Source organism: Magallana gigas, chromosome 5, assembly GCF_963853765.1.
Source record: "Magallana gigas chromosome 5, xbMagGiga1.1, whole genome shotgun sequence".
NCBI lineage: Eukaryota > Metazoa > Mollusca > Bivalvia > Ostreida > Ostreidae > Magallana > Magallana gigas.
The window spans coordinates 44,894,665-44,919,899 of NC_088857.1; the positions used below are offsets into that span (position 1 = coordinate 44,894,665).

The following is a 25,235-nucleotide window of genomic DNA, read 5'->3' on the forward strand; positions in this document are numbered from 1 at the left end:
TTATTGTTGATTCTTGGTCACCTTGTAACATATTTTAAACAAAATTCAACCCATTCAAATGTTTTTTAATTGAAATTTTATTTATTTATTAATTTATTTTTGGCTTTTAAAAAAATTACTGATCCTTTATGTTATTGTGTTGTACTCAGGTGACATAAAGAACTTTTGTATTATGTGCGATTTGTGTTGAATTCTAGTTCATATATCAGGGGAATTTCACTGTTACAGTATTGATAATCATTTTTATACGATATTCAATTTTTGAATGGAAATTGAGATGCGTCTGTGAAAATACTTTTAAATGGATTTCAAGTTGATGTCATTGTTTTTATGTGGAGTCTCTTATCTAGGGATATTTAATTTTTATCAGCATGTTTTATAATTGTTTGTACTATAGTATTTTAAAGGCGTGCTTATTTTGTTAACGTACATGTTTATAACCAACAAATGAATATTTTTAAGAGTAATTACTAGGTAGAGTAAAAAACATGTTGTATGATAATTTGTCTTTTTAAATTGTGTTAAGCTTTTAAAAATGTATAAAAAACTCTACTTAGTAATTATAATATAATTTTAAACAAGTTAGAAAATTCCACAGTTTTCAATTAAGTTCTCCGGGAAATGTATGTGTCTGAATTTATTGAATTACCACTCTCTGAAACTGACGACGTAGAACTAAAACATAAGAGTTTGTCTTTTTGTTCCTCAATATACATTTTTTAAAAAATAAACGTTGTTTGGTTATTATTATTCCGAAAAATAGCTTTGGTTTTATTAACTGTTTTGAAAGGAATAAATTCAACTAAATGATCATAGCAATTACGTATATGCAAGGTTTATACATGTATCATCAGATCTAACTCGACGCCTCTTTTGTTATTTGGTGATCCGCGCCCTGCAACTTGACGTAAGTAGATTCCTATAATCTTGCATTTATACGTACATTTTGTATTTATCCTATCTATAGATACATAATAATCAAATTCAAGTATCTTACTGTGAGTAAGTATAGTAGATAAAAACCAATACGAGTGGCTCATCTGCTTTATCTAAAGTAAACGTGGTTACAATGGCATTGAAATACAAAAACAAATAGTTTTACGGGAACTTAATAATATAATTACGGTCTACAAAAACGTGCGTTGATTTTAATCTTTTTTCCCTATCTTGCTTATGTGGAAATATTTCATGTCAAAACATTCCGAGGACATTTTACTGGAGGTTTTACATGAAATCAGATAATATAGTTGAGACACTGTAAGGTACGTTTTAAGGGGTATTATGTTAATTTTAATTTGGAACTAAACTAATCTTCAGGCTGTGTTAAGAAACTAGTAGAACGAAGAGTCCGCGCGTTGTAATGCGCAGTAATTGACTGTAGGTCTATCGTCTGTTAACCCGAATTCCCCATAACAGCGACAGTCCTTTCTTTAAACCGAAACAAAATACGTTTTTTGAGACGATAACATTGTTAAACGTTATGTAACAGATAGAACGGTTATTTGTAGGCAAGAGGTAAGTAGGTTATTATTTGCTTTAACTGTTACGTTGTCAACGACAGACGTGCATATTTGGTCCTAAATGTTTTAAGTACCACCAGAAAATATTGTATTTGTTGTCATAAGTTAGTAACATAATAAAATTGATTATCTGAATAACAAATTTGAAAATTTGGATGGAAGAATTTTAATGTAGTATTTTGTGTCCCTACTTTTAACAAACATTCTATATGCATTTAATAATGTGCTCTCTTAGAAATAATTACTAATACCTTGTTTTAAAAAAGGATAATTAATATTGGAACCTAAAATCCACACAAGCCCTGTTTTAAGAATTGACAGAAGAATTTGAAGTAGCCTATCAAAACATCAATTTAATGTTAAGAATTCCTTTCATGTGATAGTCTGGGTTTTTCGGGCCAAAAGTTTACCTTAAGATAAGTTGAGTGTTTGTTTACAAGGATAAAAAATCTTTAGATAATGTTTGATGCAAGGAAATAAATCATCTAAATTGTGTCCTGCTTCTTGTTGAAAAAAAGAATAAAGTTGCACGTCCATTTCTTGTTAACATAAATATGTTGACGTATCATTTAGTGAAGTTGACTTATCAAGTTATACTGTTGCCTTTTCAGACAATGTCTTTAAAGATTTTTCTTAGCAAGTGCATGATACACATTGGCCAAGGCCATGTTACAACGCACTTTGAAAAATTACGCACTTTGAAAAAAAATTTCAAAGTGCGTTAAATTTGGGACCAAGTCAACGCACTTTGAAAAAAATTTATTTTTTTTCAAAGTGCGTTGATATCGTCGATATTAACGCACTTTGAAAAAGAAATTGTTCAGGGTTTAGTCAAAATAATTGATACTTTTATATACAATAAATGATTGTTTTAACCTTGTGCAGTTTAATTTGAAAAAGAACTCGTTGCATTCTCAGCTAACTTGATAAACAGTTTGTAGATGAGAATTTTTTTTCGCATAAGACAATATCAACAATTTACACACAAAGAACAATTCGGGAGATTTGAATTATCCAAATATGACATAAACTTCATCGCTTAGCAACTGCATTTTTCTATTTTGAGTATGCAGCAAATTTACTTCTTATTTGGTATACTGAGCTTACAAGAACGAATGTGATTTGTATAATTATATTGATATATTGATAATGGAGATCAATGTATAACGTATTTAAACTGGCTTATTGCATGTGCTTGTAAACAAACATAATATGATAAAAGGATACATTAGTTATGATTATAAAAAACAATACGATCTTTTAGAAGATCAGAGCGAGAAAAAAAAAACCACACCCTAATGCTCATTTTAAGTTTATAATAATTTAATGTTTGTTAATGTAATTTCTTTTTATTTTGAAGTGATTTATTTGATAAGAAAACAAAATTAGAATGATAAAACTCGTATATTAGATTCTTTTAACATACCAATGGAGAAATTATTGTTTGGCCAGCTCGTTTTTTTAATATCACTCCATGTACTTAATTTACAACAGAGCATATTTCTTTTTCCGCTTTAAAGCGTTTTAGTTGCTGAATATCATATGTTTTGGAAGGAAAAATGAGGGGTAGGGGTCCTTCTTCCTGTACATGTAATCAAGTAAATGCATGATGCACTGGTGATTGACCGGTATCTTTGGATAACCCCCACCCCCACCCCATCCCAACCCCATCCCCGTTCTCAAATACGGTAAATTAAAGATTCACCAGTGTTAAAAAAATCATCATACTATCAACAAATTAGAAATTCAACTCCAGAATTTGTGATTTATACATTTTTTTCAAAGCGCGTTAAGAGTGTCGATACTAAAAAAAATTGATGTACCATCTTTGCGCACTTTGAAAAAAAATTTCAAAGTGGGTTAACTTGGTCCAAAATTTAACGCACTTTGAAATTTTTTTTCAAAGTGCGTTGATTTGGTCCTAAATTTGACGCACTTTGAAATTTTTTTTCAAAGTGCGTAATTTTTTCAAAGTGCGTTGCCACAGGCCACATATTGATGTTGAAAATTTAAAAGACTTATGATTATGTCACATCTCATATCTATAGGTTGCATGTCAACATAATGATATGGTAACCAATAAATACTTCGCTAGATCGTGGTAATATAAAATCCTGCGGTCCTTAATTTCGCCGCATTACCATTAATACATGTATAACAAGCAAGGATTTAAAATAGGGAAATGTCACTGAAGGGTTCAGTTACATAAACATGTAGGTGGTGCAAATTAATGTTAATCTTATGGATACACATTGACAAATGATCCCTATTATCTGAATTAATTCAACGTCGATAAATTTGGCAACACATGTAACGTGCATCGTTAACGTACGGCACTATTCCTCCGTACGTACAGGACAAAGTCTTCTATTTAGCTCTGATACCCTCGAGTTGTGTATCATCCCGGAACGCCTCGCGCATTACAGAGTTCACTATGATGATATTTAACCGATGAAATCCTTCGTATCAAACAAAACTAAACTGTCCCGAAGATACAACACAAATCAAAAATCATATAATACAAATAAAACGTTTTACAATACAAATAAAATATAAAGAATACAAATTGAAAATTATACAATACAAATAAAATTCATATAAAAGAAATAGAAAATTATACAATACAAATGGAAATAATACAATACAATGAGGTATTTGGGCAAGATTTTTTGGGCAAGTTCAAGATCACTTAAAGAAAAAAATTGCATATGACAGGTCTTGAATATCGAGATAACATGTATGTACAGCGGAAGTGATTTTATTTAAAATACAAACTTAGAAGAGATTTTCATTTCTTAAGGAAGATAAGCGCTTTATTGGGAAATGTATATTTTTTGACCGCGACTATTGTTATGCAATTGTCTCAACTTTTTAGATGAAAGTGACATATTATATACATGTATCCGAAGACAGATCATTTCACATTGATTTGAATAATTTGGTTTTAAGTAAAAACATTACTAGTAAGGGTTCCCTTCATCGTTTTAAAATCCTTTATGTACACATAACAAATATCTTTCTACCACTTGGATTTCCTTGTAGTTTAAGATGGAAGAAATTAAATCCTCAACACTTCAGATTACTGGGATTTTTGCAAGAATGCAACGTGAAAAATATACACCTGACATCGCAATGGAGGAAGTTCTCCGTAGAACTGAACAAATTGATACAAATGCAGAAAAACTGAATAATACTATAATAGACACAAGGAAGAAGCTTGCTCATGTATATTCTCAAAACTACCAGTTAAAACAAGAAATTTCTAGACTAAAGACAGAACTTTTGAAACTAAAGAAGGAAAATGACGATCTATCAAAAGATTTGTCAAATTTTGTAAATGATACATTTGATGACAATTCTGACAACTATAGTGATGATCTACCAGTGCTTCAATCCTCGTCAGACACTATTGCTAACCCAGGCACACCATTGCTACAATCAACATCAAATCCACCCTTGTTAGATCCCACTAGTACACCCCTAAATGCAACAGCAGATAGCCATTATGAAACATCACAAGATTCAACATGACACATTTTGCAGTCTTAAATACCTGGTCCACGAGAACAATTTGTATGCAAACGAACTTTGAAAAAATTCGTTTTAATGTTTTGTTGTTGGGTTTTCTTTCCATTAGGTAATGGTCGTAATCGTAAATCATTTACATAAAAAATGTAAATTGTTATATCCTTAAGGTCAATACCTGTTTGTTTTCACAGCATTATGATTGTTTATTTAATTTATGTTTAAATAAATATGTATAATCATAGAAACTTGAGTCAATTGTCTTTGCGCATATTATCCAAACTACATTTTTTCACTACATGTAATTTTCAAGCCCAAAGTGTGTGTGTGTGTGTGTGTACGAGAAGGTGGGGTGCATATTACATGTACACAACTTCTTATTATACTCGATAAAATACAGTAAATACATTTTAAAGATTATATTCGACAAAATACAGTAAATACATTTTACAGCTATTGTACAATTTCTCCTTTGTCCATTTCCTAGAGAAAATCAGTTATAATGGGGTGTAGTCCTTTAAAAAATTGAAAATCTTAACAAGATACGACATTAAAAACACTTTGATGTATATTATACATCATATATGGTTTTTAACATTTATTGGATTACTTCGTCTCGTAAGGTTAAATCCGGGGACATGAACAAAACCATGGTTTAATTTACACAACACCACAGTACAACAAGAAATGTTTGAAAAACACACCCCCCCCCCCTTCTCCTTTTGAAACATCTGTGAAGAAACTGAATAGAAACTGCAAATTGATATATCTGCAAAGAAAATGAACAGAAACTGAAAATAATTGAAATTTGTATAAGTCCAAAGGGCATAACTCTGTATTAAACTGCTCGATCGTACCCAATATTGAACTTGACCTAGATATTATCTTGACAAACCTGTATATTAAATTTCATTTGAATATGTTCATCCTCGGCGAAGAAAATGAGCGGAAACTGAAAATAATTGGAAATTTTCTACGTCCAAGGGGCATAACTCTGTATCAAATTGCTCGATCGTACCCAAATTCAACTTGACCTAGATATTATCTTTTAACCTGTATGATTGAATTTTGGTATACAGTTTAATCATGATAATAACTAGGTCAATTTCGATATTGGGTACGATCGAGCATTTTCGACAGAGTTATGCTTCTTGGACGTAAAAATATTCCAATTATTTTTAGTGTCAGTCTGCTCATTTTCTTCGTAGAGGATGAACATATTGAAATGAAATTTGGTTTCAATATGTTCATCCTCTGCGAAGAAAATAAACGGAAACTGTTGGTGGACCGACCGACAGACAGCAGCAAAGCAATATACCCTCCCTTCTTCGAAAGGGGGGGGGGGCTAAAATGTATGGTTTATCTATTACAAAAATGAAATGAATATCATTAAATATTTACATATTAAATGTAGAATAAAATGTCTACGCAACGGTAGACTGGGAAGCGATTAAGCATGTGTTGTGGAATGCCTTATTTAAAAACAGAACGTGCGTTTTATCAGGAAAATTCCATGTTAGCTTGGAAAATATGTCTATTTAAATAGTAGGCCATTCTGAATTGCAGTGATAACACCTGTATAACGTGAAGTGTGTTAAAAATCAAACAAATAAATGAGAACATCCTGACACCACCATCGTCGGAAACACTGGGTTTAACTATATTGATTTGCATAAAAACTCGATGATGAGCTTTTTTTTTTTACCAGGAAGTGAATAATTCTAACAGTCCTGTGATAATGGCTGAAAAGTCGAGTATTTTTATATTCAACACGATTACGTTGATGTCTTATTTGACAAGTAAGTTTTATTTTGTAAGTTTTTGTCTAACTACAATCAATAATCAATTATTTTTTTAGAAAACCTATCAAAATTAAAAACCTTTCTTTAAATCTTACAGATAGTCAACCTAGCAATTTGAATCGAACTTGGGCAACACTTATTGAACACTGCAGAACTAGAGTCGGCTCAATTGCAAACAATAATTCTGATTCATTAACAGAATTACTTATACGACCATTGTGTTTGTCGGTTGATGTGAAATATACTCCATGGATTGCTTATATGGGTAATCAAAACCAGTAGCTGAATAAATGTTTAAACAATAAAATTATTCCTTTCCCCCTGAATGTTACGAAACATACCCATGAATCTTACCCAAATAATTATTTTGATTCGAAGTATATTTTCACAATTGCTAAGTGGTACTAACTCACATGTCCAACTATTCGAATAACGTCAATTCAAACTTTAAATCAAGCTTTAGGAGGAATTAAGAACAAAAGGACACAATGGACCACATACTAGAGACAAGATGTAAATTTCTGGTAAACTACATGTACAAATTATTATATACTACTCATTTAAGTCTGTTCAGAAAAATAGTAAATTCTATTAAGTCAATCTTTTTACAGTCAATATATTTGAAATTCCATTGATTCGATGTTATGCATTAATAACAATGACCAGCTTATAACTGAAGTGCGAGTATTTACTAAAATATTTATCTTATTTAGAATTTTTGCATTCATCGATGTTAATGATTAATAATTGAAGAGGAAATGGTATTAAAAGAGGCCACTTTTATCCATTAAATTCTTCATTTAACTGGGTGAAATATACTTATCAGCTGACTCAAGAGAAAATATAGTTCTAAAAAGAAATGTACATTTTCAGCTGAATAATACTGATTGCCCTACGATTCGTCGCAGTTTAATTTGTGGTAAATTCAGAGAGCGATTTGCAACCAATCTTTACATATCTTTATTCAAAGGCTGCTTTGATTTTCCAATTTTAAACCCTGAATATTTTCCCCCAAAAAACCGACTTCAAGAACGCACTGTAGATGGGTGTTACCTGGAATGTCAAAAGGAGAATTGTATCTCTAGACAAAATGAACCAGTTTATTTTGCTCTTAAGGTAATGTTACATATCAGTCTTTCATTATCAGTTCATGTAAAGTTTCAATCGCACTACATATTTGAGACATTTAATATATTTATAGGTTATTCAGATTTAGATTTAATTTTGATCAAGTTTGTTATATCTTCTATAAAATTTACATGAAAACATTAAGCAGAATAAAATTGCAGATATATATGTCATATGCAAACTAAAGGGGCATGGTCACGATTTTGATTTTATTTTTGTTTTTATTATTAACAACGCTTTAGCAATGCATTACTAATGATCCAATTAAATTTGGGTGCCAGTCGTTGAGTTTTTAGCAAGATACAGGGCTCGCAATTCTTTATCATGTAAACAAGGCTCGTGCCCTGTTTATGTTTTCATAGGCTCAAGATACCAGTAAAAATCTTTCTTCAAACTGAATCATCGACCTTCTTATCCATATTAAGCATAAATAAACAGTTCCTAACAATTAACACATTCATTTTGTGTCTAAAACTATAATTTTCACTTCAACATTCAAAGTGTAAACAAAAGCTTTGTTTACATAGCAAAGAATTGTAAGCTCTGTAACTCGCTTATAACTCAACCAATGACACTCAAAATTTGGCTGCCTTATTAAAATTCCTTACTAAAGCATTGTAAACATTAAAATCGTCAATTTCATTGTAAACATAAGAATTAATTTTGACCAAAATCGTGACCATGTCCCTTTAAAGTTATCAATTTACACTGTTACATGTATCAAGGATTATAAATAATATAAATATGCTGGGGTTTTTCAGGGTTCCCGTTGTGTTTGCGTCTGCAATATTCAAGGACTTATCTCGCCAAGTATCACGTTCCACATGTCTTGTTCTTCTGATGTTAAGTGCAGTACTGATAACTACTTCAGAGTGTACATGGAATGCAAGTGGTTTTTTTTATAAATATATATTTTACAGCACGCATTAAAATTTTCTCCGACTGAAGTTTAATTTTAAGTTAATTCTATTTATGTTCACTCATCATAAATCAACCCAATTTTGTTAATTACATCATCATGGACGTTTTTTGCGTATAATAATTCCTCATAGATAAAAAAAAAACCAGGTTAGACTTCGAACGCCTTCCCCGGTGATATGGAATTGGCTGAAAGGTCCCTTGAATATCCCATGAACTCCCACTAAAAGAAACCTTCTGAACAATAATTTAAACTAAGTAAGAACACAATTTATCCTTGTCTAGCATGTTTAGCTATGTCCTTTTGTGCCATTATAAATGAAATTTTCTTTATTTTTCTTGGCTCTGGACTACTTTTTTCTCTTTGAACAGTAAAACAAATCTAAAGTATGATTTGTTGGTCAACTGATTCACTCGAATGACCTATGGCTATCAGTCTTCGTGCGTCTGTGCGTTGTGCATTAACAATTTCACATTTTTAATTTCTTCTTGAAAACTATAAGCCAAACTATTACCGTCTCTAGTTTAAAGCATCTATACGAAAAGAGGAATTTCCATTGTGAAATTCAAAACTTTACCACCTCTGGAGTCATGGATGGGGCCTAATATGCAAAAATATTCCTCTCTACTCCCACACAACTGAGAAAAAATTAAATGCATGGTTGTGATTTTCATGAAGCTTTCTGCCAACATTGGGAAATTAATGGCCCATGGATCAGAGGTTCAGGCCCTAAGGTGGAGCAAATATATATATATATATATATAAATGCACGGAAATAAAGCCCTTTGCTTGCATAGCTCCTGGATCAGGGATCCAGGCACTTTGGGTAGGGCCAATATAGCAACAAAGTGACTATATAATAAATAAATGCACGGCAATATACCCTTGTGCTTGCATAGCTCCTGAATTAGGGATTTGTGTACTTTGGGTAGGGCTAATATACCAAATATAGCAACAAAGTGACAATATATAATAAATAAATGCACGGTAATATACCCTTGTGCTTGCATGGCTCCTGAATTAGGGATTTGTGTACTTTGGGTAGGGCCAATATAGCACCAAATTGACAATATATAATTAAAAAATGCACGACAATATACCCTTGTGCTTGCATGGCTCCTGAATTAGGGATTCGAGTACTTTGGGTTGGGCCAATATAGCAACATAGAGATAAGTCAAATTTAAATATGTATTTCTGTAATTTCACTGTAATTGTCATAATTGTTTTTAATGCTTTAAATATTTTAAATTTGGATGCTTTTTATTAAGGAGAGTAACAACTATGGCTATGTAATGAATGTGTATATTTTAGGTCTCTTGAGACAATCGGGTTACCTATTGCTGTTGGTCTGTAAACAATGTTATATTATTAACTAGAAAACTTAAAGGTGAATTATTTAAAATTGACAGAAGTAACAGTCAGAGGAGTTTTCAATTAAGATTGAGACTCCAAAATGAATCTGAAAATGACACCCTCTGACTTGCAGTCTAGGGGGCTGGGCTATGATACTTTGGTGACCGTCAATGTATGTAAGCCATTTGTTTATAGTAGACCAAAAGCTATATAATGAGTCTGTCATTTAAAATGCAGTATATGTGATATACTCGTAAGATATCAACAATCAACAATATCCACAATTTTGGCAGTATGATAAGTTGAATAAAAGTATCATATTGACAAATGTAATAGATTACTCATAAGTATTAATTGAGAACTGGAGTTATTTAATATTAGTATAAGGGTATATTTTCTTATGCATATTTATAAATCTTTTGTAAGTATTAACATTGTATGTAAATGGGGGAGGGTGTCGAGAGAAGCTAGTGACATTACAAAGAGTACACGTATGTTCATGAATTTACACATTTGAATGTACTTTTATGACGTTGACAAAAAAGTATATTCCTTCAGAATACAATATAAATAAGTTAATAGGTTCACATTTTGAGATATTTAATTGGGTTCTATTTTTAAGGTCAGTTATCTTAAGTTTGATATTTTAGTTCACAGGTACTTGAGGACAGGGTCGACCACCCTCAACTTTCACCCCCCCCCCTCACCCCACCCCCAAATACGTAGACCCCGGGACTTTACTCTTTTTTTACTTCCGTTTGTTGAAGATGGATATTCAGTGAATGGTATTATCGGGCTACGACTTGAGGTCACCGTTTTTACCGGTAAATGTAGTTTGATGGTAGATTTCAACAAATATTCATCGGCAGTACCTCTAAGCTGGCAGACGAAGTTTGCAACTATATGCAACTTAGCATTATATATAGAGGGGTATGGTTTTTTTTCAAAATGTTTATTCTAAATAATTTATGCAATGAATGTATACATTAGTTTATAGATATATCATGAAAGGGAAATTTGATTTTTAAAAAATGAGTAAAGTCCCTGGGGTGTTGATACTTTGGGGTGGGGGATGGAGGGGGAGGGGTGTTCCTGTCCTCAAATACTTCTGTTTTAGTTTATAATGCGCCGAGTTCTAGCATTCATTTTTTCAAGTTAATTATTTACAACTACCCCACCCCCTTAAAAAGTAAAATGCTTACAAATTAGAGAATAATCATCATAGACTAAAAACTGGTAAAATCGAATGTTTGCTTTAATGATATCTTCTGTTTCATTTACAAAAGTGCTTCTGTAACGTAGATAATTTTGTGATTTTTTTTTTCAAGTTGAAATGGAAAAAAGATGTAAATGCATAAAAGACGTTCACACCAGTTTGAACTTAAGTTATACAGACTGTACACAACAGCTTCCATTTTATTGTGGTAATAATGGTTAGTATGCACAAGTTAACATGTATAAATATGGTTATATACTGCATGTCTGATTGACTGGTACATGTAGTAGTAATACTGATTATTAATAATGAGATTGATGCTTAAAATAAATCGATACCTTCAATTTGTTATTATAAGTAAATACTTTTTTATAAAACAAGTTTTGAATAATCCGTATTATAATCATTGGTACATGTATATTGGGGGAAAAAAATATATATATATATATAGAGAGAGAGAGAGAGAGAAAGAGAGTTAATTAAAGTACGAATGTTATTCAGTTTCAAACATTCGATATAACGGATCAGAGTGCACTTTGACCACTGTGGACCGATCATCTGAAGACGTCTCGTCATCTAAACTACCATTATTTGAAGTTGCAGCGACCACAACAGTCAAATCTTTTGAACTTAACTCCAAAAATGAAGAATTTAAAGGTATTCATTGTTTTCAGAGAATTTGCGAATAAATAAGGTCAATAGGTTTCAGTCAAGCGCATATTTTTATGTGCCATTAATACACAATCTATAAAATGGGTGGTAATGTAGCTTCAAGGACGTCCATCCGAATTTTTTCAGACCAGGAGCTATAGACCTGCAGCTAGGATATATTTTTAACAATATCATGGTTATATGTAATTTGTTTTTGGTTTTTCGTTTCTTGACGTTGTTTTTTTATTTAAACGGTTTCCTCTTGTAAACCACCAGAAAATGATTTATTCAATATTTCATAAATTTGTTTTGAACAATATGGTTTCATCAACGAGACAACAAATTATAAAACATCATATATGTTTTAGCTTGCTTGCAATTTTTTTACAATGTTATTAGCAGTAGCGTCCCTTTTTAGATTCTGTTGGAGCCATTGTTGGTTTGTGTGTTGCTGTCTTTGCATTGACCTCTTTGGCTCTTCTCTTGTGGTTTAACATTAAAAAGCGTAAACGGTGAGTCCTAATGAGATCCAGAATGCTAAATAAATTTTCCATTAAAAGCCGAATGAAGATTTTAAAATCTAGATTCCAGTTAACATGTACCACTTTGAATGAATGTTTCGGCATTGGTTATTTTTAATACATCTTTGTTTCTTAAAAACGTTTTGAAGTTGGTTTTTACACTCTAAAACTGTAAAGTTATCATTGCATTTGCCAATTATTGTGATTATCCCTTTGGTATCGGGGACGTTTATACTAACTACTATCCTTCTTATACACGTCCCTGATGGTAAGAACACTTTACAATCGTTACTCAATACATGTATTATGTATAATAATATTCTAAAAATGGTAACTAACTTTTGTGATAGCGAGTTACCTGATTCCCAGAATGATGTTCAGCAACCACAGTCGTCCCAGACAGTCAATAATATGTTTACTGACATGATGCTTGTATATGGAACAAACCGGAACCAGAATGAAGTCGTCGTCCAAACTTCAACTACAACTTCAAAGAACGATGTTCGTAATGATGATACTAGTATCTATGTAGAAAATGAAGAGGGAGAGTATGACCATTTACATACCAGTGGTCTAAAACAAGGTGCATCAGAAATTGAAGATGAAAGATATGCAACTTCTACTCAGCTGGAAGATAAAACTTATTCTACAGTTAGAAAAAGCAGGAAGTCTATTCCAAAACGTGATAACGAGTATTATTAATAGCATTGCAGCGTCTTATGACAACAGTCGCCGTTAAGTTCCCAATCTACACTTTAGAGATTCTAAATTTTTATGTCACAACCGTATTTAGATGTTATGTCGTTGTTATCTGTGATGAATAAACAACTCCCCTGTTTAGTTCTTGATGTCTGTATATTAGTCATTAATACTAACTTTTGGTGATCTGTAACAACAAGATCTCTGTGAGTCAATGTTCACTAGTGTTACCACCGCTCTGATGTAAATATAAAAATAAGCAAAAGTCGTCATTTAATAGGAAGTTAACATCAATTTTTTAAAAAAATGAATCCCATCATATAGCCTCCCTAAACAAAGAGTGTGTTAAAATTCCAAGCATCTGCAATTGATAGTAACTGTTGCTTAAAAATCTGTGACGCAAATTTGTTTGGAAATTAGGCTTAAAAAACCCAAAGTGGTCATTCAACAGGAATTTGAATTTCCGATTGGTAAAAAAATATATCTCACAATAAGACATGCCTTAGCAAAGCATCTGTGATGAATAGTTGCTGAGAAATATTTGACGAAAATTTGTCATGGACTGAGACACACAGACGGAAAAAGAGAAACACAAAGGTAAAACAGTATATATCTTACCTCCTGCTAAAATCTAGCAATATTATTGGCTAACAGCATTCACGTAAAGACCATGTACATATTCAATACATAGTCTGTAGAAATTTTTACTCCCTTTGTGCATTATGACGTCATTCTTAGGGTATTAGGACTTCATTTTCTTGTTCTACCCAAATAAAAACTTTAAAAACCTATCTTTTTATTGTTATTAATATTCATTTTTTGCCATTCATACAAAGGCAGTCGGTAAGATTTACTCGTTACATGGTTTGTAGTTGACCTAATATGGTGAATACGTGGTCAGTAAATTCCATGTGGAATTTACTGACCACGTATAAACCATATTAGGTCAACTACAAACCATGTCACTAATAATATCTTACTCCTGCTAAATTATAAGGAAATCATTGGTTAACAGCTGTCAGGTGTGGACCATGTATATTCCATACACAATCAGTACGAAACATACGAAGGGTAAAGTACAGGTTCATGTATTTGACGCCAAGCATGCGCATTATGCACCTAGTCTAAAACTTATCGAACAACTCATACGCCTTTCCTTAAAAAATATCCACCGGAAAATTTATTCGAAGCACAAAAAAAACCCTGCAACAAATAGTAACGAAATGATATTATGGAATTATGGCTTTATAAAACCCAATAAAACGTTATTTATCACTTTCAACGATTTAAACTGATAAACTTTTGCAATGATATAGAATAGTACGTTACTTTAATAACCTTTTATGTCCTGTTAGCCGTGATATTGTGTGTTGCTTCTATATTAAGTTCCGTAAGGAAAAATAATTGTCACTTTTTGCTGTTATCAATAATGACTTGTAGTTGCAAAGTGTTGTTTGTTTTAAAGACATCCACTATATTTCTGTTGATTTATATATATTCAACAGATAAGCCTGCTTAGCGAAGAAATTCTTTGAAGAAGGGACATAAATAATACATTTTAATTCAAAATGGTTTCCTATCTTTTGCGTTCGATATTTCATTCTAAATATAAGATTTAGATTTCATGTTTTGAATAAATTTGTGATGACTCGTATTTCACCTCGTTATTGTAACTAAATTCTCCTATATAGTTTATTCCAGGATTTCTCTATATTTTTCTTCGTTTCCTTAGGGGGAGGGGGTGGGGGTGTTATAATTTTTTTTAAATGTTGGGACGTTAAATCATGTTCGTAAGAAAGCCCATTGAGCTCATTTTCGTAGGTAAAAAAAAATTCGCGAATAAACGCGATATAACACGTAACAAGAACTCTTATGAAGAACTATAATTGAAAACAAACTTATTTTATTTTTTAAAAAGAAACAAAATAATATTTTTTTATATAGATATAGATTAATCTGATAAAACTTCATACAAATTAATATAAATTCAAATGTGGGAAATCTTTAAAATCTTGATTTTCAAACGAAATAATGCATCGCACTTCTCACATTCTCATGAGGACTGTATTATACAAAATGAGGCAACAACGTTTGCATTTTAACAATTTTAAATATCATTTGATATATGTTTGATATCATTGTTCAAAACGTTATATATTTTTTCTCGCCCCGACATAAAATAACGCCAAGCTTGACGGTTTTACATGTATATCAAAAACATTAGTCGAGCTGTGAATTAGAATAAATTTAGTCAATTATAATTATACATTTTTAAGGTAATGTTTTGATTTATATAATACGAAAGCCCATTGAGCTCATTTCCGTAGGTAGTTTTTTTTTCGCGAATAAACGCGAAACTTTTGCGAATAAACGGGAAACTTTCGCGGATAAACGCGAAACTGTCGCGAATAAATAATAATAGATATTCAAATATCTTCGTCCGGATTTTATCAAAACCTATTTACATGTAGCACATTAAAGGACCTCTCTTGAAAAAAATTGGAGGTGCTGGCAGGGGACATATATTGCTTATGCAATATTCTAAGAATGCTTCTTGATACTGTATAGTGGATAAATTGCAACTCTAACATATATAAAATCTTTTTTCATCTAAAAGAAAACAAAACTATCACTTATTATAAACAAAACTTGCTATTACTTTAAACTGTTGTTATGACAGTTGATTCACGTCAAACGATTTGATAACATTGTTTTTGACCATACGATTATTTGATCAGGAAGGAAATAAAATCTAAGTAACATGTATGAACATGAAAATGACACAGTCAAGGAAGATGAGAACCCTGACTTTCACCACGGTGCAGTTGTTTTTCATGTTGACAGGTATGTACAATGCTGACAGTTATCAAAATTATACATAAAAAATTATGCAGAATATGTTTCTTCACATTGAATTTTTAAATTCGTTCATTAAATGCAAGTCACGTCTCATGTTGAATCAAATAACAATATATCAAACATCTGATGAAGGGTTAATTTCATATGCTTTAAAATACACTATTAAATCTGAAACTACAGTGCAATTTTTACAAGGTGCTAATTAAGGACCTATTGGGTCAAGAAAGGACAAAAAAGGGATTCATACGTGTTGAGATTAGAAAAGCTTTTGAGTCTACGAAAAAAGAACCTATAAAATTTTAATAAACATTGAGGCCATGTTTAACTCATACCCACTAATAAAAGCTCCAATGGGAAAAAATTGTCGTTTTTTATAATAACAAGAATGTATTCAACATAACTGATTTAATATGTAAATAACAAAATATGCAATGAAAAATACAACCAAAACTATATATTTTATTTTAACTAGTAGTAATAAATGTATACAATTTATTAAATGTACTTTGGGGAGGGAAATAGGATTTTTTTAATGTTAAGTAAAAAGACCAAAAGATCCTTCAACACCAAATATACATAGTTCAATCATGATATTCACTTATACCTCTACTGTGCTTGAACATAAGTTTCGGAAAGGATGATGTAATTTACAAGAAACATACCTTTGATTTTTTGGGTTTTTTTGTATTTTGGAGTTTCTTTGGGTTTTTGTTTGTTTTTTGTTTGTTTGTTTTTTTGTTTGTTTGTTTTTTGTTTGGTTTTTTTTTTTTTTGGGGGGGGGGGGGCTATTTAGACTTAAATGATATTATAATGGTTAAAATGACTAAGTAGAATTTTCTAGTTTATTAATGCAATCAAACACGTTGTTTGAAAATGGCTGCCCTACGGAGGGGTCCAATCGTATAAACAATAAGTTATATAAAATTTTCTTGTATATCGCTTACTAATTATTTGTATAAATACGACTCTCAATAAGTGAATCGTCGTGTATGTATCACATTACTAAATCAGTGATAAAAAATTGACCTGTGTGTCTATTTCAATTTACTTGTCGTATACATGTTTTATAACTAGCGTTCAATTGATCGATTGAATGAAAATTTCAAAATTTATATTAACAGACGCAGAATTAAATTGGACAACTACCGAAGAGGCCAAAACAAATTTCTCTGACTATATATCGACCAACGGTAAATAATTTACCATCTATAAGTAAAAGTAACATTTACTTTTTTAACGTACTATAAATCTATAATACACCTAAACAGACAGCGTTTTTGGCAGAAAGAAAACTAAAACTTTTGTTTAATTTACAGAGGCAGCGACATCACATTTCTCCGACTATGAATCAACCGACGGTAATATACCATTTTTAATCGTTAGAGTTACTTTGTGATATTTTACGATAAAAGTACCATTAAAGTATTATTTATTTGAAATTGCCTGGTTACATTTAGTAGTTTAACTAAAGTTATTTGTTATGCATATTCAGTTTCAATTTGACCTGCGTAACTGTAAATTCGACATAACACTTACACGTAGTGATAAATCGCTGTAATAATGTAACCCTCTCTCCCGATTTTTTTTTTTTTTTTGGAGGGGGGTTTTGGGCTACAACTCAATAGGATCTCAGTAATGTTGCAAGTGCGGGAGTGATTCACTCCCGCAACGATTTCGGCTCAAATCGTATATAAATGACAATACCATTTGCATTTCTTACCTGAACTCAAACATTGTAGTTGTTTATGGCATAAATGTATCCAAAAATATCAAGTATTGTCCATATATCGGTTATTTTTTGTGATCGGCTTCATTAATTACTAAATAAGCCAAGGAAGATAACTTCATTATGAAGAAGCAAGGGAAGATAACTCCATTAAATGTTATAATCCTCTTCCCTGACCTCTTTTCAAATGCTTTCACAATATCTTATCGATAATTTTGATGGACATCTTCATTATTGTGATCGGCTTCGGCCGATCACAGTTGTGGCGATCCATATGAGGCATCTGGCAAATTTAACTATTTGCGCACGCATTGCGCCTTGCACTATTTTATTTACTATGCAATGACAACCTTATTTAAATCTATAAATAGATGTAGATTACTATAAACGTTACTCTTATCATTTTACCCTGAAAATAAAACATTTATAGGGTTACATACATAATGATTCAAATCACGGGGGGGGGGGGGGGGGGGGGTGTTACATATGCGTAAAAATATTAGTCGGAAGTATGATTCGCCTATTAAGTGTAAAGTTCATTAATGCCTTGCCATTTCGGAAATCATTAAAACGGTGTTATTAATATATATTTTACTGCATGTAGCGTATAATATATTAACAGAGTTGACCAATGGTATTTCATGCCGATCATTCCTTTAAAAGGAATACTTGTTCGTGTATGTCATCAACGCAAGTTGAATTTGTCCGCCATGTTTACAGACCTTGATCGGTTTTATTTTTGAACAGCCAATGAGCATTCAGGAGCAGATCTTGAACTGAATATAGGAATTCCCCTTTTTTAAACAAAATTTACGCGGTAGATATGAATTTTCAATTATATACCATTTCCTTAAATGATGTTTTAGTGATAGAACGAGGTAAGATCGCTTATTTACACTGACATTCATGTTATCAAGCCCATCAATTCAATTCAAGCGTAAATCCAATAAAACCACACTAGAACTGTCATGGCTGCTGAAAAAGACGACTGGTAAACATGCTGATGTGTTTTATTTGGTTTTGACTTATATACGGTTAATTTGTTCAACCTGAACAAAAAAAATCATTATATCTAGAGGAAGTCAAAAATAAAAACGATATTTTTAAACCGAAGTCAGTCGCATGAAAAATTTAATTTTGCACCATTACGGAGATCCTATGGAATTGCAGCCATCTCCAGTAAACATCAGATATTTAAAAAATCGGAGAGGGCTACATTATTGCAGGTACATGTAAGTGATAAGTGCTGAATAAGAAGTACTACATCAGTTCGTCCTGTTTTCAATAGAAACGGACTCGCATCGTTTAACTACAGAGACAGCCACATCACATTTCTCCAACTATGAATCGACAGTCGGTAATTTTCCATTTTCTATTTTCTTATAACATGTAACATGCATCAAACGTATCATGGATTTAAAGTTTAAAAAAGTGTTAACAATTAATAGTATTTCAGTTATACATGTAATACTATTATTATCGATGACTTATTCATTCAAAAAATAATATAAAAAAAATAATTAAGCAAGTACTGATACACATCAACTATTTATTTACTGTTGATTCCCAAATATATTTAATTAAGGGGGCATGTTCACGATTTCGGTGAAAATTTATATTTCCGTTTTTAATGTTTACAATGCTTCACAGTCTGATTAAAACCATCCTACTTCTTTCACTTTTAAGGGTCCTACAGGTATCGATAGGAGATCATCTTCAAACGATCTCTACATTTGCATACAATCTAAGTATACCAACAAATCACAGACATGCTTTATCTGTTTTATAATTCTACAATGCTGGAGGTCACATAGAAAACAAGCATGAATTATATTTTCTATCTTGTTCTAAAGAGTTCAAATAGATTTTCTCTAAACGATGCAGATGACTTATGATAAGCATTTCTAATAGTCTCTCAAATTTTGAGTGTCGGTCATCGAGTTATAAACAAGATACAGAGCTCCCTTTATTTTTGTTTACATTATGAATGTTGAAAAATATTCCAGGCTTGGACCTAAATTGAATGTGACAAACACACGAACTGTTTATTTTTGTTCAAAACAACTGAACAGATAGAAAAGCTAGTTTTGAGAAAATTTATACAAGATATGGAACACGCCTTGTTTTTATTACAAATTGTGAGATCTGTTTTTATTTTGTTTTTATTACAAATTGTGAGATCTAACTCTACGACTGGCTCTCTGGTTGATCATTACAAATGATTACTACAGCATTTCAATCAACAAAAAGTCCATTTTATCATATTATAAACAGACACAAACAAGCGCCTGAAAACCATACCAGCCACAAGAGATTTCACTAACCATACACCGACAAAAGGTAACATATTATTCAACTGTAAAAGTTTGCATTTTTGGGAGTTGATTTTAATCAACTCTCCTATGCAGTCACTCAGACAAACCGAAAGTGAAACAGTGTTTGGACCTAAGCACAAATCAACACCGCTGACAACATTTAGTTCTAATCAATAAATTCGATGTAATGAGTTCTTAAGCATTGTTCTTCAAGGAAACTCATTTATAGATACCTTGTAAATAGTCAGATTTTAAATGGTACGAACAATTTAAATATGTTTAGTCGTACATTTTATGTATTCCTACGGCAGAGTATAATATAGTCTCGTTCAACCAGACGCTCGGCTGTCTCCGTAAATCTCCGACAAGCATAGAGTCTCTCTTGCTTGTCGGAGATTAACGGATACAGCTGAGAGTCTGGTTGAACGAGAGTAGAGTTCAATTTTGCTTGGATCCATACAATTTCTCATAACTATTTTGATTACTAATACGTAGTTTGATGGAATAATTCTTTGAATATTACACAACATGATTGATATTGGATTTTCACAAAATTCCTGTAGGATTTATATTATAAGAATGTGCGTAATTCAAATACTTATAGGAATTTACTTGCCATGCAAAATGGCATATCGTTGATTTTAAAATATATAACAATCGATAAAATCAATTCCCGTCAGTACTTCAGTACTTTGATTTTTAGATGTGCAAACGATTACTCAGGGACGTAGCGTCGGGGGGGGGGGGGGGGGGGGGGGCAATGGGCCCTCCTTCCCCCACTTTTTATCGCAGCAAAAATTTTGTAAATCACATATAAAGATGTGAATTGTGATGGAGTTGCTTCCCTCCGACTTTCTTGGGAGTATGTAAAAAATGAAACGAAATAACGAAATCAATACAGGAAATTTATAGATAATCTAGGCTACGCGACCCCCCTCCCCCCAACTAATTACAAAAAGGATGCTTCGCGCCTGTTACTGATTTTTTTTTACCAATAGGTATGGGAGGGGGAGGTTTTTAAAATGATACCTTCTTTAACCTGATTTATATGACTAGCGAATGGAACAAGGAATCTGAGAGTATTGGATAGACAACACATGCATGTACATTGTAATGGTGTTTCCTACCGACACCTCTACCCTGAATCAAAAACGTTTTTCGTTTTAATTGCTAAATAGGTTTGGACAAAATCTGAGGAATTTTTTCAAAAAGGAAAAGCGGATTAATAATGAAAACGGGCCGTTCCAATTTAATTTCTTCATTACTTTAGGTCCTTTTTCGGTTTATTTGGATAAATCGACGCACCGATGTAGTACTAAACCGATCATAATTTATAACATTAACGCCGAAAGCCGTACATGATGAATGATAGTTAATATGTTTGATGTAATGTTACAGTAGGATCTGCAAAATAAAGTGTGGTGTTCTCTAGCAATAACCCTATCTTAAATGAGACAGTCATATTAAAAGAAAATATACATTAATACATTTTGCTTAAAAATAACAAAAGTCAAACTTTATCTGTAGGGCATCATTATTAAGCTGCATCTGAAGTTAAAAATTATTTCGCGAAACCATGACCAAAAAAGTATGGAAAACGAGGTGGAGGACAGAATGACTGACAAACCGTAATAAAGACTATAATACTCCTCCACCCCCTCCCCCCTCCCATCCCCACTCGAGTTTTACCGGAATGCCACTTATAACTGATTTCTTTATCAGTATGTCAGTATGTTTAATGCAAGGGTTAAAAAAATCGGTTACCTCTTACAAAAATTGGAGAAAAAATACTCTGTAGGGTTTAAACCATCGGACATATATAAAAACTTAACACTGCATATACATATCACTATTACATCAATTAAAGTAAAGCAAATAAACAATGTTTGTTGTTGAAAAGACTTGTATCGATTTCACATATAGTCTCTGATATCCGATGCTTAAATAAAATATGCATACGTAAAACATTATTTCCTCAACTTTTATTAAGATGCCATCGTTGGAATATTGTTTACTATCCTCATAGTTTCTATGGTGGTGCTGTTCGCCTGGAACTTTCAAAACCATCGCCATAGGTAAGTCTAACCGAAAATTGGTACTACCCCTTAAATAACTCTAAATACTAATTTTCTAAAATAACCAAACTTGGTGGCCACATAAAGTCACATTTTTTTTCTATTTTGATAGTTTTATGCATTAAGATTTATAAAAGAGCAATAGTCATGAAATTGTTGCTTTTTTTCTCCGTTGCTATATAAATCTAAACTAAATATGGAAAAATTACAATTTCTAAATGATATAAATGTAAGGGATGAAATTAACCTTTATGCGCACGATATTAAGTAACTTTGGCTTTACCAAAATATGGCCATTGCTATCACTTGTTTGAAAGTGAAAAATTTAAATAATTTCTATGGTCTGTATACTTCTATAACCGCAATATTCTGTGTTGCTGAAATATTCTTAAACTTAGAGAATATCAAAGTGTAGGTTATTATACACGAAAAACAAAAATTATCATTTTTTGTATAAAGAAAATCGGGGATCATACACATACATGTACGTGCCAAGACCCCTGTATCTTCATATTTACAGAGTATTGGTATCGAATTACAATAGCAATGGTTGTGTTCAAGCGCCGCGTAAAAATTAATCATTTGAGTTTTTATAATGAATTCACTACTAGCAACAATAGTGGTTTTCGTCAGATATGCGTCCATATGTGGATTTATTAAGTCTGAGAGTTCTAATAGGCGTTTTCTTTTTAAATTTTTGTTGATGTGCAAATATAACTTTGTTTCACGTCTATGTAGGTAGTCAAAGGAGATATTTATGTCGCTTTACATACAATATTAAGTTGCATAAGCTTAAATAATGTTTTTTTTTTCTCTAATGACAGCAGAATGCAAAATTCGTTGAGTCAACAGCCAAAGAATTGTCTCGCGACTGTCGATAACATCATCCAAGATAACGTAATTACTAGGTCTGAATCTGACCGGAAACAGAATGACGACGCCTACAGCAGTACGCAAATACCGGTATATGAAAACCAGAAAAGAATTTCTATGGAAACAGAGGATATCTATGTGGAAAAAGATGAAGGACAGTATGACCATTTACATTCTATACGGCCTAAACTGACCGAATCACAAGAAGAAGAGAGATATGGAACTGCTTCCGATGTGGATTGTTTCTATTCTACGGCAGGACAAATAAGGAAGGCTTCTTCCGTTGTGGACGATGAATATAACAGCGTCGTTATAGGAATATATGACGAAAACGGTTGTAGATCAGAAGAGGATACAAATTACGATAATACTTATCCGAGAGCAAGAAACAATTGGTTATATTGATCAAAAGGCCCCTGCGAAAATTTAAAAATTACCTAACCCGCCCTCACGTGTTGTATATTTTGATAACTGTTTAACTCACTCACCGACATCATTAAAGCAGTTAGTACCACTCAGATTTGTTGGTCCTTGTTTACCATGTAAATCACCTTTTAAGACTACATTTATTTCTTATGATTTGAATTATGTTTCCTTATAGCGTTATGTTACTCTACTTCGAGCACTTGTTCCATGAGCCCTTTTTTCGTCGATGTCTTTTTAGTTTACATGAAAAATGATTTTGAAGATGAACAATATTCAATTTCATAACATCAAATATCGATTGGTAAAGTAAGCCTATGTTTGTTGGAAATTGTATATAAGGAACTATGATAATAAAAAATCATTTCTCACATAAATGAATAATGAATTTCTATTTTCTACAACCAATGTTTTCAGTTAATTGTATTGTAATAATGTTAGTTTTTTCTTTGCTGAATAATTTGTAACTTTTATCAACATGTATATGATTCCAATTAAAATTGAAACAATCTTTGGGGTTTTTTTCTTATTAATAATTATCATACTTTTGTTTTGCTGACTGGTTGTTCAATGTTTATCCCAAAGGATATTTTGAAAGAAGAGACGTTATTAAATTTTAATCAAGGCGGTGTACATATATGAATTTGCAGTTATGTTGAAGTCACGAGTAGGTTATCAAAATCCAAATGTGCAATGTATTATTCAAAAATATCAATCATTGGTGTTGAATTATACAAAGAAATATGTAAAAAATTTCTAAAATGTTTGCTAAAATTTGACATGGAAATTGATTATTTGAAGAAATCAAACACATATTTATAGTTTGAGCTAATATTTAGTTATGATTTTGATATAGTATGAAGTTGAACACATGTAGTGACTATGAAAATAATATACAAGTCAAAGGTAAAAGAAAACAAAGTAGGGATCACGTCTCAAAAATTTGAGATAGCATGAAATAAGCTAATTTTAGGCCAAAATTAGATTTAATTTTTCTTAACTTCTATGACATATAAGCTGAATATGCCAAATTATGTCGTTAGAAATATCAAAATATTGTTCAAAAATGTTTTTCAGAGCATCATGAATATATCATTATGATTATACACAAACTATATAGAAGTTTGGTCTGCGCTGAAAATTATGAACCTAAAGAAACAGTACTCTAAAACTAATGAGTTATGAAAATTGTTCATTTTCTTCTTGAAGACATTTTCCGCTATAAAATATAGTCCCTTACTAAACCCTGTAAAAACGTAATCGTATTTAAACAATTTTATTCAATAGCGTTTATTTGTCATTGTAAAATATAAATATACTACTAGAATAATATGTGGTGCGGAATTTTCAGACTAAAGATGACCCAAAATGGCTACTTAAACCAGAAAAGCAAACCTCTTTAAGGAACACGAATGGATTGGTGCAAACTTTTGAACCCAGTTGATAGAGAATTTTTGTAATGCAAGGAAATAAAAAAATAATTTCCTGTTTCTTATCGAAAAAATCAACTTAAATACATATAAATATGCTGTAAATATCTATTTTCTTCCACAAATCTTCATTTTATTCCTGAAATGTTTGGTTGCCCTCATGTTGATTGGTTTAGATATCTCGTATTAAGTTGATTAT

At 31.7% G+C, this 25,235-nt stretch overlaps 1 protein-coding gene and 2 long non-coding RNA genes across 6 annotated transcripts; all 3 read left to right on the plus strand.

The window, feature by feature from the left end:
- The first annotated feature begins 6,655 nt into the window (after positions 1–6,655).
- LOC136275724 (uncharacterized) lies at positions 6,656–9,645 on the plus strand. Its single transcript, XR_010714228.1, has 4 exons — positions 6,656–6,844; positions 6,945–7,112; positions 7,818–7,963; positions 8,737–9,645. It is a non-coding gene; the product is annotated as an uncharacterized lncRNA (long non-coding RNA).
- A 1,800-nt stretch (positions 9,646–11,445) lies between these two features.
- Positions 11,446–13,991, plus strand: LOC136275237 (uncharacterized). The gene is made up of 4 exons (XR_010713757.1): positions 11,446–11,681; positions 11,966–12,121; positions 12,534–12,627; positions 12,987–13,991. It is a non-coding gene; the product is annotated as an uncharacterized lncRNA (long non-coding RNA).
- A 1,520-nt stretch (positions 13,992–15,511) lies between these two features.
- Positions 15,512–24,046, plus strand: LOC105323950 (uncharacterized). Of its 4 annotated transcripts, none has more exons than XM_011423028.4 (7): positions 15,512–16,179; positions 17,316–17,384; positions 17,511–17,552; positions 19,209–19,277; positions 20,195–20,260; positions 22,226–22,310; positions 23,138–24,046. In XM_011423028.4, the coding sequence occupies exons 1-7, from the start codon at positions 16,101–16,103 to the stop codon at positions 23,586–23,588; spliced, it is 861 nt and encodes a 286-aa protein (XP_011421330.3). In that variant the 5' UTR covers positions 15,512–16,100; the 3' UTR covers positions 23,589–24,046. The 4 variants fall into 4 exon arrangements, with proteins under 4 accessions (XP_011421330.3, XP_034320373.2, XP_034320368.2 ...); XM_011423022.4 differs by having other exon boundaries at positions 15,514–16,179; positions 23,135–24,046; XM_034464482.2 differs by lacking the exon at positions 19,209–19,277 and having other exon boundaries at positions 23,135–24,046.
- Positions 24,047–25,235: the final 1,189 nt, after the last annotated feature.

Excerpts from the sequence above, each read along its gene's own strand:
- LOC105323950 (XM_011423022.4), top strand. The coding sequence starts at position 16,101 with ATGAACATGAAAATGACACAGTCAAGGAAGATGAGAACCCTGACTTTC. Across the intron at positions 17,553-19,208 it reads CGACTATGAATCAACCGACG|AAACGGACTCGCATCGTTTA; the intron begins GTAATATACCAT and ends TGTTTTCAATAG. Across the intron at positions 19,278-20,194 it reads CAACTATGAATCGACAGTCG|ACACAAACAAGCGCCTGAAA; the intron begins GTAATTTTCCAT and ends TATTATAAACAG.